We start from the raw sequence: 22375 nt of genomic DNA, 5'->3' as shown, positions 1-22375 counted from the left end.
GGTGATACAGAACTGTCAATCATCATTAACTGGTGCACTCTTCACGGCAAGGCTTCTACCAATCAGAGTTCACTTAACACCTAATAATACTGTTGTCTCGTTTACTATAAATGTTGATTTTCCCCTTAAATTCTTGTTATAAAATGTCCTAATTGTCGAAAATATGTTCTTTCTCAACAAAACTCTTTACAATTTCTTTTGGTTCCTCAGTTTCTCCCAGTTGGTTACCTAGTACCTCTGGGAGATTTTCTGTATTCTTCTTTGTGCAGGTAATCTCAGAATAATAAAATAGTTTCCCCAGTAATTCCCTTTCCTCCACTATAAACAGCCCTTGTCTACCTGGAATAGACCCATATTTGTCCTGGATAATATTTTAATTTTTACTTGCCTAAAGTAGCTTTTACAATCTGCCTTTGATTCTCGCCAGTATTCATATTCTCCTTTTCTTTCCTTTCCAGTTCCTTGGTCATTTGTATTGGATTCTAAATTGCTCACAAACATTAGGCTTACCACTTTTTCTGGCATGCTTATAAACCACTTCCTTTGATTTAATGCAATATTTAACTTGTTGTTAGCAGTAGTTAATTTACCTTTTCCATTGGATGTTTGTACCTCAAAAGAATGTATATCTGTTGTTGACTTTGTTCGACTTTGTTGAATACCAGCCATTGTTTATCTGGGAAATCCTTGAATATATTTTCTCAGTGTACCAAAACTGACTTGCCCCTCACATCATCATAGTTTCCCTTGTTCAAATTTAAGACCTAGCTTCAGAATGCACTATATTGCATTTGAACAATGTGAAATTCTATTTAATTATGGTCACTATTTCCCAACGACTCCTTTCCAGCAAGGTTATGAGTCACATCTTCTTGTTACATAATACTAAATCTAAAATTTTGTTGTTTGTTGTTGGTTGTTCAATGCATTGCTTTGGAACCTATCACATACATACTGCAGAAAACCATCCTCCACAGCAGTAGTGTAGATTAGTTTTACCCAGTCGATATATAAATTGAAGTAACCAATTTCTACTGTATTATCCAAATCATAATCACCTTTAATTTCTGGATTTCTACCATGCCCAACGTTACTTCTACTGTTGGTTATGAACATCTCCCTCCAATTTTTCTGACACTTTGCTGTTCATCAGCTCCACCCAAACTGATTGTACATGTTTCTCCCTTTGATATGAGATCATTCCTCACTGATCCCATCCCTTATTAAGAGCACTACTCCACCTATTTTTCATCTTTGCCTATCCTTCCAAAATGAGAAATACCCTTCATTTTACAGTTCCCAAGCTTGGTCACCTGGTAGCCATGTGTTTCGAATAGCATTTAAATCATATTATTTACATCAATTTATGTCTTAAAATCATCAATCCTCTTGTGTACTCATGCAATCCTCTTGCATTTAGTTCTTTTATTTTTATGAGCATTATTCCATAGTCTGATATAATTTGATGCCAGCCTTAGACTCAGCATTCTTCTAGTGTCACTTACTATCTTTTTGCTTCCTGTTACCACTTTTGCTTTCATTCAATATGAAGAAAAAAGTTTTCATCCAGAGGATGGGGGAGGGGGATGGTCACAACCTCACAATCTTTACAAATCTCAACCAAGTACTTTTCAATGTCATAATATTCAAGAGTATAGACCTACATAGTAAAGTGGGACAAGTGTAGGTGGAGTACTTTATGGCAATGCAGCTTCAAAGGGCTGACGGACCTCTTCTGTACTGTATGATTCTACAAGCTCCCTTTCAATTTCATGTTCCCCGGTCAATCCTTTTCCATTAATTGTAAGAGATCTTTTTTGGGAATATCCCATCTTGCTTATTGGGATAACCAATCTCCCCTGCATCAGTTCTTCAGCCACATTTTAATTAGTCAGCTCTCCTGTTCTTGTGATTGCTAGCACATGAGATTGGGAGTAGTCCTGAGATGACCATCTCTGCTTTAACAATCCTCTTTCAAGTTTCCTAAAAGATACTTTTAGGACCCAAAGTATTGTACTGCAAGTGTTCTGTGACATATTGATGCTGACAGTTGGGAGGCATCATACCATTCTCAAGTCAAGTCTATGGCCGGAGAAATGCTTGTCTGTTCCCCTAACTAAAGAATTTCCTGTTCTTCTACTTCTTCCTCTCTCCTTTGACCATGTACTTGGTTCTGACTGCACTTCTCTGAGAAAACATTACCTTCACCAGAATCCCAAACAGAGAGCTGATTAGCAAATTACATTGTCTTGGAAACTCTCCTGGCAATCTGAAAGAAGTGGGCTTACTTCCACCTCCTCAAGCATGTTATTCATATGGCTCTCTTTCTCGCAGATAGTCCACAATGACTCCAACGCCTTATCTTCACCATGGACATCCAGTCCCTATACACCTCCATCCCCCATCACGAAGGCCTCAAAGCCCTCCGCTTCTTCCTTTCCCGCCGAACCAACCAGTACCCTTCCACTGACACCCTCCTTCGACTGACTGAACTAGTCCTCACACTGAACAACTTCTCTTTCCAATCCTCCCACTTCCTCCAAACCAAAGGAGTAGCCATGGGCACTCGCATGGGCCCCAGCTATGCTTGCCTCTTCGTCGGATATGTGGAACAATCCATCTTCCGCAGCTACACTGGCACCACCCCCCACCTTTTCCTCCGCTACATCGATGACTGTATCGGCGCTACCTCGTGCTCCCACGAGGAGGTTGAAGAGTTCATCCACTTTACTAACACCTTTCATCCCGACCTCAAATTTACCTGGACCGTCTCAGACTCCTCCCTCCCCTTCCTAGACCTCTCCATTTCTATCTCGGGCGACCGACTCAACACAGACATTTACTATAAACCGACCGATTCCCACAGCTATCTAGACTACACCTCCTCCCACCCTGCCCCCTGTAAAAACGCCATCCCATATTCCCAATTCCTTCGCCTCCGCTGCATCTGCTCCCAGGAGGACCAATTCCAATACCGAACAACCCAGATGGCCTCCTTCTTCAAGGACCGCAATTTCCCCTCAGACGTGGTTGACGATGCTCTCCACCGCATCTCCTCCACTTCCCGCTCCTCCGCCCTTGAACCCCGCCCCTCCAACCGCCACCAGGACAGAACCCCACTAGTCCTCACCTACCACCCCACCAACCTCCATACACATCGTATCATCCGTCGTCATTTCCGCCACCTCCAAACAGACCCCACCATCAGGGATATATTTCCCTCCCCTCCCCTATCAGCGTTCCGGAAAGACCACTCCCTCCGCGACTCCCTCGTCAGGTCCACGCCCCCCACCAACCCAACCTCCACTCCCGGCACCTTCCCCTGCAACTGCAAGAAATGCAAAACTTGCGCCCACATCTCCCCCCTCACTTGCCTCCAATACCCCAAGGGATCCTTCCATATCCACCACAAATTCACCTGCACCTCCACACACATCATTTACTGCATCCGCTGCACCCAATGTGGCCTCCTCTACATTGGGGAGACAGGCCGCCTACTTGCGGAACGTTTCAGAGAACATCTCTGGGACACCCGCATTAACCAACCCATCTGCCCCGTGGCTGAACACTTGAACTCCCCCTCCCATTCCGCCAAGGACATGCAGGTCCTTGGCTTCCTCCATCGCAACATGACGCCTGGAGGAAGAGCGCCTCACCTTCCGCCTAGGAACCCTCCATCCACAAGGGATGAATGCAGATTTCTCCAGCTTCCTCATTTCCCCTCCCCCCACCTTATCTCAGTCCCAACCCCGGACTCAGCACCGCCTTCTTGACCTGCAATCTTCTTCCCGACCTCTCCGCCCCCCCCCACCCCCTCTCTGGCCTATCACCCTCACCTTAACCTCCTTCCACCTATCGCATTCCCAATGCCCCTCCCCCAAGTCCCTCCTCCCTATCTTTTATCTTCGCCTGCTTGGCGCACCAACTTCATTCCTGAAGAAGGGCTTATGCCCGAAACGTCGACTCTCCTGCTCCTTGGATGCTGTCTGACCTGCTGCGCTTTTCCAGCAACACATTTTTCAGCTCTGATCTTCAGCATCTTCAGCATCACACTTTCTCTACAATGACTCCAGTCACTGCTCAAGTTCTGAAACTTGTGCAATTGATAACACCTCTTGGAGATGGATCTGAAAAGAGAGTAGAGGGAGTTAGGTTGGAAGTTAGAAGGTAGGACGAGAAGATTAGTAATCTCAGGATTGCTATCGGTGCCATGGCCTAGTGAGGCTAGGAATAGAGAGCGAGTATAGCTGAACACATAGCTGCAGGGCTGGTTTGGAAGGAGGGCTTCAGATCTGTGGATCATTGGGATACGTTCTGGGGAAGGTCGGACATGTACAACCTGTCCTCCTTGTAGCTGAACTGGAGGGGCACCAATATCCTGGGCAGGAGGTTTAAACTAAATGAGCAGATGGGTAGGAACCAGAGCTATGGATCGGATGATGGAGTAGCCAGACACAGCAAACAGAGAGTCTGTGAGGAGGGATAGGCACCTGATAGGGCAAAGGTTTGATGGGTTGAGGTGTGCCTATTTTAATGCAAGAAGTATCAAGAATAAGGGTGACGAACTCAGAATGGATTAGTACTTGGAACTATGATGTTGTAGCAGTTATAGAGATTTTGATATCACAGGGACAGGAATGGTTGTTGATGTTCCAGAGTTTATATGTTTCAAAACAAATAGAGGGGGAGGTAAAAGAGGTGGACAAGTGTCATTGCTAATTCGGGATAGTATCACAGCTGAAGAAAGGGAGATCATCAAAGAGAGTTTGTCCACTGAGTCATTATGGGTAGAAGTCAAAAACAGGAAAGGAGCAAAATCACTTTATTGGGAGTTTTTTACAGGCCACCCAACAGCAACAGAGACACGAAAGAGCAGATTGAGAGGCAGATTTTGGAAAAGTGCAGAAGAAATATTGCTTTGGGTGACTTTAACTTCCCTAATATTGATTGGAACCTACTTAGTTCAAATAATTTGGATGGAATAGTTTTTGTCAGCTGTATCCAGGAAGGATTCCTGACACAATATGTGGATAGGCCAATTAGAGAGGAAGTCATATTGGATTTGGTGCTTGGCAACGAATCATGCCAAGTGTCAGATCTCTTGGTGGGAGAGCATTTCAGTAATAGTGATCACAACTCCCTGACCTTTACTCTTGGAGAGGAATAGGAGCAGATAGTATGGGAAAGTATTTAATTGCGGAAGAGTGAATTACCATGCTATTAGGCAGGAATTGGGGTGCCTAAATTGGGAATATAGGTTCTCAGAGAAATGCATGACAGAAATGTGGAGGCTGTTTAAGAAGCACTTCCTGTAGTGTTGGACAGGTTTGTCTCGCTGAGGTAAGGAAGGGATGGTAGGTTGAAAGAACTTGGGTGACAAGGGATGTGGAAGAAGGAAACTTACTTAAGGTTGAGGAATAAATGATTGTATAAGGCTCTAGAGGGTTACAAGGTATCCAGGAAGGAACTGAAGAATGGATTTAGGAGAGCTAGAAGGAGGCATGATAAAGCTTTAGTGGGTAGGATTAAGGAAAACCCTAAGGTGTTCTACACTTTTGTGAGGAACAAGAGGATGACCAGAGTGAAGGTAAGGTCGATCAGGGATAGTGGAGGGATCTTGCACCTGGAGTCAGAGGAAGTAAGGGAGATCCTTAATAAATACTTTGCTTCAGTATTTATTACTGAGAGGGACCTTGACGTTTCTGAGGACATCACGAACAGACTGATATGCTAGAACAGGCTGATGTTAGGAAGGAAAATGTGCTGAAAGTTTGAAAAACATAAGGACAAATAAATCTCCTGGGCCAGATGGGAAATATCCAAGGTTGCTACAGGAAGTGAACGAAAATATTGCTATGCCTTTGGCAATGATCTCTGCATCCTCACTGTCCTCTGCAGTAGTACCTGATGATTGTGGGGGGGTGGCAAATGTTGTTATTCCCTTGTTCAAGAAAGGGAATAGGGATAACATTGAGAATTACAGACCAGTCAGTCTTACGTCAGTGTGGGCAAAGTATTGAAGAGAATGCTGAAAGACAGGATTTATGATTACTTGGAAAACCATACTTTGATTAGAGATAGTCAGCATGATTTTGTGAGGGGGAGGTCATGCCTCACAAACCTTATTGAATTCTTTGAGGATGTGACAAAACACGTTGATGAAGGTAAAGCAATGCATGAGGCATACATGGATTTTTGCAAGATATTTGATAAGATTCCCCTTGGTAGGCTTTCTCAGAAAGTAAGGATGCATGGAATAGAGGAAACCTTGGCCGTCTGAATACAAAATTGGTTGGCCAATAGAAGTTAGAAGGTGGTGGTAGGTGGAAAGTATTCAGCCTGGAGCTTGCTGACCAGTGGTGTTCTGCAGGGATCGGTTCTGGGATCTCTATACTTTGTGATTTTTATAAATGACTTGGATGAGGAAGTGGAAGGGTGGGTTAGTATGTTTGCCAGTGACACGAAGGTTGGTGGAGTTGTGGAGTGTGGATGGCTATTGTAGGTTGCAACGGGACATTGACAGGATGCAGAACTGCACTGAGAAGTGGCAGATGGAGTTCAACCTGGAAAAGTGTGAAGTCATTCACTTTGGATGGTTGAATTTGAATGCAGATTACAGGGTTAATGGCAGGTTTCTTGCCAGTGTGGAGGAACAGAGGTATCTTGGGGTCAATGTCCATAGATCCCTTAAAATTGCCATTCAAGTTGATAGGGTTATTAAGAAGGCGCATGGTGTGTAGCTTTCATTAACGGAAGATTGAGTTTAAGAGCCACAAGGTTATGGTGCAGCTCTATAGAGCCCTTGTTAGATCACACTTGGAATATTGTGTTCAGTTTTGATTGTCTCATTAGGAAAGATGTGGAAATTTTAGAAAGGGTGTAGGAGATTTACCACGATGCTGCATGGACGGGAGGGCATGTTTTATGAAGAAAGATTGAGGGAGCTAGGGTTTTTCTCACTGGAGTGAAGGAGGATGAGAGGGGACTTAATAGAGGTATAGAAGATGATGAGGGGCAGTTGTAGTAGAGTCGGATACATTAGGGACATTCAAGTGACTCTTGGAGAGGCACATTGAAGGATAGTCGGATCATTGGATTTGTGAAGGGTAGGTCTTGCCTTACAAGTCTTATTGAATTCTTTGAGAGGGTGACAAGCATGTGGATGAGGGTAGAGCAGTGGATGTAGTATACATGGATTTTAGTAAGGCATTTGATAAGGTTCCCCATGGTAGGCTTATGCGGAAAGTCAGGAGGCATGGGATAGAGGGAAATTTGGCCAATTGGTTAGAAAACTGGCTAACCGGTCGAAGTCAGAGAGTGGTGGTAGATGGTAAATATTCAGCCTGGAGCCCAGTTACAAGTGGAGTTCCGCAGGGATCAGTTCTGGGTCCTCTGCTGTTTGTAATTTTTATTAATGACTTGGAAGAGGGAGTCGAAGGGTGAGTCAGTAAATTTGCAGATGATACGAAGATTGGTGGAGTTGTGGATAGTGAGGAGGGCTGTTGTCGGCTGCAAAGGGACTTAGATATGATGCAGAGCTGGGCTGAGGAGTGGCAGATGGAGTTCAACCCTGCCAAGTGTGAGGTTGTCCATTTTGGAAGGACAAATAAGAATGCGGAATACAGGGTTAACGGTAGGGTTCTTAGTGAGGTGGAGGAACAGAGGGATCTTGGGGTCTATGTTCATAGATCTTTGAAAGTTGCCACTCAGGTGGATAGAGCTTGTAAGAAGGCCTGTGGTGTATTAGCGTTCATTAGCAGAGGGATTGAATTCAAAAATCGTGAAGTGATGTTGCAACTGTACAGGACTTTGGTTAGGCCACATTTGGAGTACTGTGTGCAGTTCTGGTCGCCTCACTTTAGGAAAGATGTGGAAGCTTTGGAGAGGGTGCAGAGAAGACTTACCAGGATGTTGCCTGGAATGGAGAATAGGTCGTACGAGGATAGGTTGAGAGTGCTAGGCCTTTTCTCGTTGGAACGGCGAAGGATGAGGGGTTACTTGATAGAGGTTTATAAGATGATCAGAGGAATAGATAGAGTAGACAGTCAGAAACATTTTCCCCGGGTACAACAGAGTGTTACAAGGGGACATAAATTTAAGGTGAAGGGTGGAAGGTATAGGGGAGATGTCAGGGGTGGGTTCTTTACCCAGAGAGTGGTGGGGGCATGGAATGCGCTGCCTGTGGGAGTGGTAGAGTCAGAATCTTTGGTGACCTGTAAGCGGCAATTGGATAGGTACATGGATGGGTGCTTAAGCTCGGACAAATGTTTGGCACAACATCGTGGACCGAAGGGCCTGTTCTGTGCTGTATTGTTCTATGTTCTGTGTTCTATGTTCTAATGTGGATCTCACCAGTTTCTCCTTCTCCCATCTTATCCCAGATCCAACCTTCCAACTCGGCACCACCTTCTTGACCTGTACTACCTGTCCATCTTCCTTCCCACCTATCTGGTCCATCCTATCACCTTCACCTACTTATGGCATTCTCAGCTCCCTTCCCCCAGCCCCACTCACACCCCATTTATCTCTCTGGCCCCTTGAGCCCCCCCATATTCTTGATGAAGAGTTTATGCTCGAAACATCGATTCTCCTGCTCCTCAGATGCTGCCTCACCGGCTGTGCTTTTCCAGCACTACACTCATGACTCAGATCTCCAGCATCTGCAGTCCTCACTTTCTCCTTTTCCTTTCAGTCTGTCTTGCAGACTTGCTGAGTACTCCAAATATTCAATTCCCAGACCTGGTCTCCTTGTAACAATGTCTCAGTAATCGTTACCAAATCGTACCCCCTGGTTATGCGATTCACTAGGACTCTGGTACCAGCACGATTCAGGTGAAGACCATCCATGGAACAGCATGATTCTTCCCCAGTAATGGTGCCATGAATTCAAACCCATTTCTCCCATACCAATCTTTGAGCCATGCATTTACCTGCTTAATCTTACTGACCCTGTGCCAATTAGCACATGGCTCAGGTTGTAATCCAGAGATTATTACCTTATTGGTTATGCTTTTTAATTTAGCTCCTAACTATTCATACTCCCTTCGCAGGACCTCTGCCCTAGTTTATCTATGCCATTGGTCCTACATGGACCACAACCACTGGATCTTTACCCTCACATTCCAGGTTCCTCAGCAGCCCAGATGAGATATCCCAAACCCGAACACCAAGTAGGCAAAACTTCTATGTTCTATGTTCTATAGCCTCTTGATATATCTGGTCAGGACCAGGAGATTTATCCACCTTCATATATTCTAATACACCTAACACCTCCTCAACTGTGATATGGACTGTCCCCAAGATATGACCACTAAATAAAGTTCCCAAGTCTTCATGTCTTTCTTCATAGTAAACACAGAGTAGAAATATTCATTGTGGACCTCGCTCATCACCAGCGGTTCTACACATACAGGTCCACTTTGGTCCTTGAGGGATCCTACTGTCTCTCTAGTTATTCTTTTTCCTTTAATATACTTGGAAAGAACCTGTTTGGATTCACCCTAATCTTCTCAGCCAAGGCTATCTCATGCCCCCTTTTCACCCTCCTGATTTCCTTCTTCAGTAAACTCACAAAGTCTTGAAATAAACTATTGTCATTAACTATATTCAAGCTGAAATAGACAGCTTTTTAATCAGTTATAAAGAGTTATAGGGAAAAGTCAGGAAAACTGAGTTGAGGATTATCAGATCATTCATAATCTCATTGAATGGCGAAGCATTCATGATAGGCTGAATTACCTACTTTTCTACTATGTCTTATGGCCCGCTAATAAAAATATGCCAGTTCTCTGATAACTATCAGTGAGGACCTTATTGAATGTTGTGCCAGTTGTGATGATTTAAGTGTTTGCCTAAAGTGTAACAACAGTTGTTGGCCTTGATCCATTAATCTGTGTAGCTTTCTTTGAGTTCATACTTAATGTTTCCAGTTTAGGGAAATGATTTATAGTGCTTGTTTCAGTATGCATACTCTTCATTTTTCTTTCCTTTTTATTAAAACATGATATTATGTTCATGACTCATTCAGAAGTTGAAATTTAGTTTTGTTTGGACAGACATATTTAACGGAAAATAAGTATTTAGTCATGTTAATGAAAATATTTTGTTTTCTGATGTAAAGCTGTACGTAAAGTATAAGATGTTACATATTGTATTGTAACAAAAGAAGTATATTTCTTCATTTGTTTGTCCAAAATCTGTCAATCCTACAGTAGAAATCCTAAGGTCATAACCAATTCATGATTTCTGTAGAGTAGTCAAATGTATGTCATGTGTTTTTCTCTTTCATGATTAACTTCTTGTTTCACCATTGAACCTTTTTGTAAGCTTTGAACCACATCTGTCCAAATAAAAATGCAATCTCTGGCCCTTTTTAAATTAGTCTTCAAGAAGGAGGCCTTTTACTGTCATAGAGATATATAGCACAGAAACAGAACCTTCAGTCCAACTCATCTATGCTGACCAGATATCCTAAATTAATCTTGTCCCATTTGCTAGCATTTGGCCCATATCCCTCTAAACTCTTCCTATTCATATACCCATTCAGAAGCCTTGAAAATGCTGTAATTGTATCAGCCTCCACCACTTCCTCTGGTAACTCATTCCATACATGCATGAAAACATTCCCCTTAGGTCCCCTTTAAATCTTTCCACTCTCACCTTAAACCCTCTCCCCTCTAGTTTTGGAATCCCTCACCCCCAGATTTTGTCTGTTTTGAGAAGATTAGTAGCTCAGGTTGAGGTTCAGGATGTAGATTTGCACACTGAGCTAGAAGGTTCATTTCCATGTAGGTTTGCTCGCTGAGCTGGAAGGTTCATTTCCATGTAGATTTGCTCACTGAGCTGGAAGGTTCATTTCCAGATGTTTCGTCACCCTACTAGGTAACATCTTCAGTGGGCCTCCAGGCGAAGCACTGTATATGATTCCTGCTTTCTGTTTATATGTTTGGGTTGGTGAAATGAACCTTCCAGCTCAGCGAGCAAACCTACATCCAGAACCTTGTCTGTTTATCCTATCCATGTCCCTCATGATTTTATAAACCTCTGTAAGGTCACCCCTCAGCCTCTGATGCTTCAGTGGATATACGATTTATAGCCCCAGCCTATTCAGCCTCTCCTTACAGCTCAAACCATCCAACCTGGCCACATCTTATAAACTTTTTCTGAACCCTTTCATGTTTCACAACATCCTGCCTATAGAGGGGCGATCAGAATTGCACATAGTATTTCAAAAGTAGCCTTTCAAAAGTAGCCTAATCAATGCCCTGTACAACAGCAACATGACCTCCCAACTCCTATACACAATGCACTGACCAATAAAGAAAGCATACCAAATGCCTTCTTCACTATCCTAACTATCTGTTAATCCACCTTCAAGGGCCCATCACATGTCTGTAGGTCATAATTTAATTGTACTTTTCAAGTTTTCATTCATAACCACATAGGTTACAACATTCAACAACATACCCAATGTGATGAGGGTTTCTACCCCAGCATGATTTTCAACCAATTGGTTCTAAGCTTTCAGCAACCTCTTGGGGTTAGATTTAATGCAGTTCAACATGCTGCAAACATAATGGCTTGGCCCACTTAATGACAGGAGCCACCCTATATATTTTGCAGTGGCCTCCCAGGGGTACGGGAGGTAATCTCAGGTAATCTCAGGTTATAGCCGCATCCTATTCAGCCTCTCCTTACAGCTCAAACCATCCAACCTGGCCATATCTTATAAACTTTTTCTGAACCCTTTCATGTTTCACAACATCCTGCCTATAGGGGGCGATCAGAATTGCACATAGTATTGACAATCTCAGAGATTGTCAGGTAATCTCTGGCCAATTGAGGGAACCTATCATTGAAAAGAGGTAAAAGTCCCCTTACCTCTGACTGTGACCTGCAATTGCTTATTTCCATCATGCTTTAAATTGTCTCGAAGCTAGGATTCTACAGTGATTTTCAGGCATCTCAGGTCCTAGCAGCATGAAAGTTTGTTGGGCTGTGTTTGGCCAGCAGCTGTTGACAATCAGGAAATGCCCCACAGGGGAAATTAATTGTGGGTGGGTAAATTGTTGGAAGTGATCCAAAAAGACAGGATTTATAGACATTTAGAATCCCTACAGTGTGGCAACAGGCCCTTTGGCCCAACAAGTCCACACCAATCCTCTGAAGACTACCCCATCCAAACCCATTCCCCTTCCCTATTACTCTACATTTACCTCTAACTAACACATCCGTGAACACTATGGGCAATTTACCATGGCCAGTTCACCTAACCTGCACATCTTTGGATTATGGGAGGAATCCGGAGCACCCAGAAGAAACTCATGCAGACATGGGGAGAATGTGCAAATTCCACACAGACAGTTGCCCGAGTCAGGAATCGAACCTGGGTCCCTGGCACTGTGAGGCAGCAGTGCAAATAATTGAGTCATCTTGCCTCTCCTAGACAGGCAACAATTGATTAGGGATAGTCAGCATGGTTTTGTGTGAGGAAAATCGTGTTTTGATTGAGTTTTTTGAGGAGGTTACGAGAAAGGATTGATGAGGGCAGAGCAGTAGAGGTTGTTGGCTTCAGTTAAGCCTTTGACAAGGTTCCACAAGGTAGACTAATCTGTAAAGTTGGTTAAAAGGAATTCAGGGTGAGCTTGCCAATTGGATACATAATTGGCTTAATAACAGGAAACAGAGAGTGGTGGTGGTGGAAGGTTGCTTTTCGGTCTGGAGACCTGTCACCAGCGGTGTTCCAGAGACATCAGTCCTGGGTCCTCTTTTACATAGAAGATATGGTTCATAAATTTGCAGATGACATCAAATTTATGGCATAGAAGACTGTAAAGAATATTTTCTAACATTACAATGGGATCTTAATCAAATGGGTCAGTGAGCTGAGAAACAACAGATAGAGTTCAATCTGGATGAATGCATAGTATTGCATTTTGCAGGGTCAGGACTTATAAAATTAATGTTAGGGCCTTGGATAGTGTTGTAGAATAGAGGGACCTAAGGGTTCAGGGATGTAATTTTTAAAAGTTTGCATCACATATAAACAGGGTGGTTAAAAAGGCGTTCAACACGCTTGCTTTCATTGCTCAGCATTGAACATACGAGTTGGGATATCTCGTTAAGGTTGCACAGGACATTGGTCAGGCCTCTTCTGATATACTGTGTCCAGTTCTATTCGCCCAGTTATGGAAAGGATATTATTAAGCTGGAAAGGGTTCAGAAAGGGATGTTGCTGGGGATGGAAGGTTTGAGTTATAAAGAAAGGCTGGATAGATTGGGACTTTTCTCACTGAAGCATAGGAGATTGAGAGGTTATAGAAACCTTATAAATATTTGTAAAATCATGAGGGGTATAGATAGGGTTAATGTTGGATATCTTTTCCCTCAAATGGGGGATTTCAAGACTAGGGGACATATTTTTAAGGTGAGAAGAGAAAAACTTTCAAAAGACACGAGGGACATATTTTTACATAGGGTGCGAAATGAACTTCCTGAAGAAGTAGAGGATATTGACAAAATTACAACATTTAAAAAGACAGTTTGATAAGTACATGAGTAGGAAAGGTTTGGAGAGACATGGGCCAGGAGCAGGCAAGTGGGACTAGTTTAGTTTGGGATTATGTTCGGCATGGACTGGTCAGACTGAAGTGTCTGTTTCCGTGCTGTATGACTCTAAGAATCTATGAAAGGCTGAATAGTGGCCACTTAAGTAACTTAAAGCCACATGATTCTGTGAAGTCCTCTCCAGAAACCGAAAGCACTCCCTATCAGTTCTCCAACCAGTGGACAAGATCTCTATCAGCTCAATAAAATCTCAGATCTTGGATAGTCAGCAAGGTATCAACAAGGAAAAATCATGTCTTACAAACTTGTTTGAGTTCTTTGAGGAAGTTACCAAATGGTTGATGAGGGCAGAGCAGGAGAGGTTGTTTACTTGGACCTCAATTGAAGCCTTTGGTAAGGTTCCGGATAGTAGGTTGATCAGTAAAAAGAGGTCACATGGAATTCAGGGTGAATTCAGGACTGATATCCATCCAAAATCTTGGTGAAAGATAAACTGTTGATTTATCTCTAATTTGTAAATTATTTTAAACCCATTCCTCCTAGTTATTGATTCATTTAGTAAGGGAAATGGGCTCTTTTTTTGTGAACTTTAAGATGGCTTTACATAACAATATATATCAGAAGTCATCTTTCAGAGCCAGGGTTGCATTATTGGAAATCTGAAATTAAGCATAGCCAACTCAAAAAATGATTTGGAGATGCTGGTGTTGGACTGGGGTGTACAAAGTTAAAAATCACACAACACCAGGTTATAGTCCAACAGGTTTAATTGGAAGCACTAGCTTTCGGAGCGACGCTCCTTCATCAATCACCTGATGAAGGAGCGTCGCTCCGAAAGCTAGTGCTTCCAATTAAACCTGTTGGACTATAACCTGGTGTTGTGTGATTTTTAACTTTGTACAACTCAAAGAAAACATCATTAATTATGTCTTGGAGATACAAAGAATGGAGTATAAATAGGTTTTTAACCCTTGTTCACCTGGGTGACTACATTTGATATCCTGCTGCAGAACCTGCATCTTGACGATATTTCAAAAGGAAATAAAAAATAATGATTTTTGCTTCTGATATCAGGTCTCATGACATACTCAAAATCTTTCATCCTCAAAAGCAACTGTGCAAAGCAGGTGAGATTTCAGGAGGAAGTGTTACAATCGATTAAAATATTTATACTTTTAACCTCAATTTTCGTGTTGCAAAGATTAATGAATGTACAGCTCTCTGCCTGGTGAAAACCCAAGAGAAATTTGTTTTTGCTGGTCTCAGTCCAGTTGTCCAAAATTATGTTGTGATTAGCAGATTTACATAGGGGTTAGAATGGGAAACTTGCAGAAAAATGTTGTGGTTAAGGCACTTTCTTAGAATAGACATGAAGGGAAATTTTAAAATGCTGTAATTGATATATGAATACTGGATTCTTGTGCACTATGTGACAAAGTAATTGTTCCCTCATATTGAGACATCAGGTTGTAGAGAAAAAAAAATAGAGATTCTGGAAGTATAATTTTGAAAATCATAATGCAGTGTGATATTGCTGTCTTTGAGAGAGATACAGAAATGAATTCTCACGTTTAATGCCAATGCCTACTGTGAAATATCAAATTTCATTGAATATTCAGTGCCCAGTGATGTTTTTATAATGGCAGTTATATCATGACTATTTACCACTGTTTACGCCTCAGATCATTTATCATATTGTGAATGCTGCGTGCCATCTTTCCACATTTGTGGCATACTTAATGTTTGGTTTTGTTACTCCTGTCTTCTAGCCTCTCTAGCTGCTTTCCTACTTCGGATATTCACCTTTACTCCTTTCCAGTTTGGGTCCCACCCCCCTGACAACCTCATTTAACCTAATACAACAGCATTTTGGGTCCAATAGTCCTTGTTTAGAACAGGATATTGGGGGAGACCCCGTTTCTTGACAATTGTTTTCACACGCTGACATACAGATTGTTGTTTCATGGTATTGTTTCGGTAGGTGACTGAAGAACAGTTTTGATAAAACATTTGGTAAACAGAAGTTGAAATTGTTTGGCTTGGTTTGTTTACTTCTTTCTGAAAAGACTTTTAAGCATCATAAGAAATTCACAGAACAGTAGTGATGCTGATCAGAAAGAATTGAAGTTTAATTAATTAGTTACCTTTCATAAGGAAAAAAGCATATTTAGCTGGAGAAAGGAAGATAATCTATATTGTTAAGATCTTGAAAGTTGCTGATGCCATGATTCAATCTATGGTTTTTGAAAACAACAGATCAGACAAAATAAAAGGCAGTCTTGTTCAAAGATAACATAAAGTGCAACTGGTTTATACCATTTGCTAAGTAAATCATAAAATCAAAGCAGGTATAAAACCTTTCAAATGGTATCTGTCCAAAACAAATGAACATTTTAGAGACAATAGCTTATTAAACATGCATACAGTAGTGTAGTGAATGCTTGCTCTTTTAAAATATCCATGAAGGCGGGCAAATTTGTGATTCAGTATGGAGTGAAGGAGTAGAGTAGAATGGTAATTTCACAATGTCCTGTTCTCAGGGTGCACCCCAACCCCTCAACCCAATCCGTAATTTCAATCCATTGAATTGAAGTAACAGAAAATTATGTTGGCATCCCATCAAATTCAGTTTGCACTCCCAATGGGTGAAGTACTGTGCCAAGTCATTTCTCAAAATTACTCCTCTCTCTAAAATAAGAGGGAGATAAAAGTACGAGTATTCTACATGCAGTTAAATTAAATAAGCTAGCTAGAACACTTGCCTTTTTTATAATTCTTATATTGTGGTTTAAATAAAATTTGAAAACATAGACACTTTGCTATGAATGGTTAACAGATTACAAAATTGTTTAATGTTAGGTATCTATTACTAAAATTTGTTGAAAATGTAGCATGATGCTAAGCTTTATGTTACTTTAACATTAAAATAGAACACTTTTCAATAGATGCACGTCCTGGAATTTGCTATTTTGACCTGGTTAATGGTCGTTGTGCCAAAGAAAATTCAAGACCTTTCAACAAATTGGAGTGTTGCTGTGACACGGGTCGGTGTTGGTCAGCTGGTGTAATTCCTGAAATGTGTGCAATGCGTGGAACTGGTATGTCTTGTTTTTGTCTCTTTTTAATGATTCCTGTATTTTTTAAAGAAAATTTATGCATATTTCAGCTGGTCTAAGGTGATCTTTCTTTATGAGACAAGACAAAGTAGCCTGATATAATCAGAGGCTCTGCTGTGTTATTTCTGAACAGTAAGTTTGTTTTGTTGCTTGTTCTTTCTATTCTCTTCATCCTGAAATGAGGCACTTAGTTATAAAGCCAAATTTGGTTACTGAGGAAGGTCTCATGAATTTCACATTAAGAAGCTGAATTTGTGTTTAAGTTTTTCTTTTGCAACCATAGAATTACTGAACTATTCAAAATGTAATTACTTATAATGCTAATCAAGTTTAAAGATTCCATTTACATGTTGTTGTATTTCTATCTCTCCAGCTCTCTGCCTTGCTTTACTCCTTTAAAACACTTAAAACCTAGCTCTAATTCTTGTGTAAATTGTTTTGCAATGTTTCATTATGTTATAAAGCATAAAAAATATAAATTGTTAAGTTTTAATGTCAGTAGAAATTTTCTTCATGCAGATTTCAGGACTTTTGGCTTGAAGTTCAGCTGAGATGCATTTTTAATTAGTAACAATTATTAAAGGGAAATTACATTATGAATTAAAAGAATATTTGTCTTGAATAATTTGTTGCTACATGAACCCTATAATAAATTTTAATGTCGAAGAACAAAGAACACTACAGCACTCCAAGCCTACACATCTTGAAAACAGTCAATTCCTTTCCTATTCAAGAATTCGCCCAGTTGGTTCTTATGCCTGCTTTCACCACTTCCTGTGGCAGCTATTTCTAGGCGCTTATCTCCCTTTATGTGAAAAACTTGTCTTGCGCATCTCTTTTAAGATCCACAAGCCCAACTACCCTGACCGACCCATCGTCCCCGGATGCTCCGGCTCCACTGAACTCATTATTCCTACCTTAACTCCATTCTCTCCCCCTTAGTCTAGGCACTTCCCACCTACATCCGGGACACAAACCACACCTTCCACCTCTTCAGAAAGTTCCAGTTCCTTGGCCCCCAGCGCTTCATTTTCATTATGGATATGTAGTCCTTATACATGTCCATACCCCGCAATGATGCTCTGCAGACCCTCAGTTTTGAGTTATATAGAAGCTCTGCAGTGTGGAAAAAGGCCTTTGGTCCAACAGGTCCACATTGACCCTCCGAAGCGTAACCTATCCAGACTCATTCCCCTATATTAACCCATGACTAATGCACCTAACCTACACATCCTTCAATTTTCCTTCAATTCTCCTTCAATTCTTCCCACTTTCTCTAAATCCAGGGAGTGGCCATAGGCATTCTCATGGGCCCTAGCTAACGCCTGCCTCTTGTCGGTTATGTCAAAAAGTCCCTTTTCAGTACGTACACTGGTACTGTTCCCCAAGTCTTCCGCCGTTTCATCGATGACTGCATTGGTGCTGCATCCTGCACCCAGGCTAAGCTGAATCAGTTCACCGATTGCACTAACAACTTCCACACTGCCCTCAAATTCACTTGGTATATCTCGGACACCTCCCTCCCCTTTCTTGACCTCTCCATTTCCATCTCCAGTGCTTATGCACTGATGTGACTGTAAACCCATAGCTACCTGAACTATACCTCTTCCCACCCTGTATCATGCAAAAACTCCATCCCATTTTCACAATTCCTCGGTCTCTGTTGCATCTGCTCTGATCAGATGTTCCATTCACAAGCATCCTAGATGTCCTCCTATTTCAAAAAGTTTTTCCCCCTCTCTGTCATCAAAAAGACTTCCGCCACTCCTTTTCCATTCCCCACTCTACTGTTCCAACCACTCCCTGAAAATAAAGATAGGGTCCCCCTTATCCTTACTTTCCATTGCTCCAGCCTCTGCATCCACCATATCAAAAAATCATCCTCAAACACTTCTGCCAACTCCAATTGGACGCTAGCACTCGGAACATCTTCCCCTCCCCACCCCTCTCTGCCTTCCGCAAGGATCGTTCTCTTTGCCACTCCTTGGTTCGTGCCCTGTAACTGAAACAGATGCAACATCTGTCCATACACCACCTCCCTCCCCTTCATCCAGGGCCCTAAATAGTCCTTCCAGGTGAGATAGAGGCTCATCTGCATCTCCTCCAATCTAGTCTACTGCATCCCGTACTCCTGATGTAGTCTGCTCTACATCGGTGAGACCAAATGTAGACTAGGTGACCGTTTCACCGAACATCTTCACCTGGTCCGAAATGGCCAGCCTGGCCTCCCAGTCACCGTCCATTTCAATTCCCCACCCATTCCCCCCTCCAACCTGTTCATCTTCAGCCTTCTGCATTGTCACAGTGAATCAGATTGCAAATTGGAAGAACAATACCTTATCTTCCACCTGGGCAGCCGACATTGAGACTTAGCATTGAGTTCTCCAATTTCAAATAACCTTTCACCCAACCCCCCGCTCCCTTTTCAGCTCTTCCCACCCCCCCCCACCACACCTTTCATTTCACCTGTCAACGCTTCCTTCCAGCTACCATTCAGATTCACCCCTCCCGTCAAGCAACCAGGTCATACTTTCAGTAACACCATTTCACTACTCCCCCCTCCCTACTGCCCCATCTGTACCTCCCCTTACTCCCACACCTAGTCCTGAAGAAGAGTTATACCAGAAATGTTGATTTCTCCACCTCCTGATGCTGCTTAGCTTGCTTGGTTCATCCAGCCTCCTGTTTGTCCTCTAGTAATTGATCCTTCGACCCTGGAGAAAAAAAACGACTTAAGCTTTCCACTCTATCCATGCCATTCACAATCTTATAAACATCTATCAGATCGCCACTCAACCTCCTGCGTTCCAGTAAAAACACACCCAATACATCCAACCTTTCTTCATGGCTAAAATCTCCCATACCAGGCAACATCCTGGTTAACCTTTTCTGTACCCTTTCCTTCTGGTAATGTGGTGACCAGAACTGTATGCAATAGTCCAAGTGTGGCCTAGCTAAAGTTCTATAAAGCTGCAGCATAGCTTGTCTATCCTTATACTCAGTGCCCCTTCCAATGAAGGCAAGCATGCCAAAACTTTTGTCATTACCATATCTACCTGTGCTGCTACCATCAGTGATCTGTAGACCTGCACACCCAGATTCCTCTGCGTAACAATACTCTGCTAATCATAACCCTTTATTCTGTAAAGTATCCTTCCACTGCTACCTCTGTCTCCTATGACTAAACTAGTTCTGTAATCATCTTGTGAGCTCATCCAAATACCATATAACTTCACCTTTTATATTTTTTCTATCTGTAATTTTAAAAAATTATGATCTAACATATTGTGCCAATGTAAATAAATATCTATTCATAACTATTAACAGCAGCCATTATAGATTATAAAGACCAAATAATAGAATGTTCTTATGGTAAATTAGCATGAAATAAAATGGCTGAAAATATAATTGGTAACATTTTTATATGTTGGCTGAAAATAGAAATAACTAAGTTACTAAAATGTCCATTCAGCTGAAGGTTTTTCCATCTTTGTGTCTCATGATAAGTGTATCTCTGTACTTTCAGATGAATATATCAAGTTGTGCATTGAAAGTTCTTGGACAGATGGTAGACTTAGACCCAGGCCTGACGGCGGTCTCCGGCCTGACGGCGGTCTCCGGCCTGACGGCGGTCTCCGGCCTGACGGCGGTCTCCGGCCTGACGGCGGTCTCCGGCCTGACAGTGGTCTCCGGCCTGATGGCAGACCTGACTATTGGACTAATGGGGGTCGTCCTCACCTTGGACCAAGTAAGATCGAAATACCATTGTTATTATTTACTTATTTCAATATTTGTTAGCTATTTCTCTAATAAAATTATGATTTTTTTTCTCCCATTTCTTTTTCAGGGCCTTTAAATGTAACTGATTATTGCCAGATTTATAGAAACCTCTGTTTATATGGACAATGCATTCCACTTCAAGGACCTAGTTATCGCTGCGAATGTTATATGGGTTATAAACTTGATGCAAGAGGAGAATGTGTTGGTATGATTCAAACTGCTTTGTTGGGATGTATTATGTTAATCCCTATCTGATGATGGAGTTTGTTTGTTATTTCAAGTATGATAATGTTTTCATTAAAGGCAATGTGAAACCAGTGTTTCTGGCTTGGTAGATATTTTAATTGTTTTTAGATATATATAGTCAAAGTATTGTAAAATTGTTTGCAAATTAAAGTAATTAAATTTAGCTGTGCGCTGTTCTTTATTACATTTTTAAATGTTCTAATTTCCAAACATCTATTTTAATAACCAAAAATGAACATATTTCAATATAATTACAATATTTTGCTTCAAACAGATGCTGATGAATGTATAAGCAATCCCTGTATGCATGGAAAATGTGAGAACACACAAGGCTCTTACTTTTGCCGTTGTGATCCTGGCTTTCAAAGCACTGCTACTAAGATTACTTGTGTGGGTATGTTATATTTCCATATTTTCAGTACTCCATTTTCCTTTGAATACATTATATTAGAACACTCAACTGTGAAAGAAATTGTTACTCTCCAGTACATTATTGAAGAATCTATTATTTAATGCAATAAGAAGCCCAACAACCTGTAGCAGAAAACTCAGTTCCAAGTTCTAAATTCTAACTCAGAGTAAAGAAGTTTATCTAGAATTCTTTGTTTATTCTGAGAAATCTTATATTTATGACTTAATTTTTTATACTTTGACAAATATAAATATTGCAATTTATTAAACTCATTCGTAATTTTAAAGACCTCTATTAGACCAACCCTCAGTTTTTTCTAGATGAAAGAAAATCCAACTTGGTTGTTTTTTCCTGATAGTTATTAACTCTTTTATTCTGTTCACTAATGTCATCAACCAAACTTTGTCTCTGATTTAGATAACTTAGACTGATATATCTCACTCAATTGAAATGTTTTCCCAGCTTGTTTGTGATGTTACTTGAAGCAATTGTGTGATATAATTATCTATTATTACATAAGGTCTAAGGATTTTGAATAACTTAAGACAAATGGTTTTGGGCCTACATTTTGAAATTTTGTGTAATGCCCTGTACTTTGGTCAGGTCAGAGATAACCATGAAAACCTCTAAAGCTAATTACGGATTTGGAAGTGTTGTGTTGTTCTGAGAAAAATTATTTCAAACAATACAGAAGAAGAGTATAAAGGATTTGTTGGAGGAAGGATTGCTGGGAGATAAGCATGTTTCAGAAATGAGAAGTAATTTTTGGCACATCTGTATAAGTTCATAAGATATAGGAGCAGAATTAGACCTTTCGGCCCATCGAGTCTGCTCCGCCATTTGATCATGGCTAATATGCTCCCCAACCCCATTTTCCTGCCTTCTCTCCATATCCCTTTACCCCATTACCAAGTAAACATATGTCTAACTCCTCCTTAAATTTACTTACTGTCCCAGCATCCATCGCACTTTGGGGTAGTGAATTCCACAGATTCACAATCCTTTAGGAGAAATAGTTTCTCCTCCTGTCTGTTTTAAATTTGGTACCCTTATCCTAAGACTATGAGTTCTCATCCTAGAAAGCCCAACAAGAGAAAGCATCTGCTTCACATTTATTTTATCCACACCTTTTATCATCTTGAATACCTCAATTTGATCTCCCCTCATTCTTCTTAATTCCAGAGAGTATACGCCTAAACTGTTCAATCTCTTTTCATACAACAGACCTCTCATCTTGAGGATCAAACTAGTGAAC

At 41.3% G+C, this 22375-nt stretch overlaps 1 protein-coding gene across 1 annotated transcript in view; it reads left to right on the top strand.

Annotated features, from left to right (window-relative positions):
* The window catches only part of LOC122542423 (fibrillin-1-like), a 610102-nt gene that overhangs the window by 205107 nt on the left and 382620 nt on the right, over positions 1–22375 (top strand). The window contains exons 9-12 of the mRNA XM_087981979.1: positions 16512–16664; positions 20209–20430; positions 20530–20667; positions 20983–21102. Of these exons, the coding sequence (XP_087838105.1) occupies positions 16512–16664; positions 20209–20430; positions 20530–20667; positions 20983–21102 (633 nt within the window). The remainder of the gene's footprint in view (positions 1–16511; positions 16665–20208; positions 20431–20529; positions 20668–20982; positions 21103–22375) is intronic.

The sequence above is a fragment of the Chiloscyllium plagiosum genome, unplaced genomic scaffold (genome assembly GCF_037043375.1).
Source record: "Chiloscyllium plagiosum isolate Xiang-an unplaced genomic scaffold, Cpla_swu_hap1 HiC_scaffold_42, whole genome shotgun sequence".
Classification (NCBI taxonomy): Eukaryota; Metazoa; Chordata; class Chondrichthyes; order Orectolobiformes; family Hemiscylliidae; genus Chiloscyllium; species Chiloscyllium plagiosum.
This window is presented reverse-complemented; position numbering and strand designations above follow the sequence as displayed.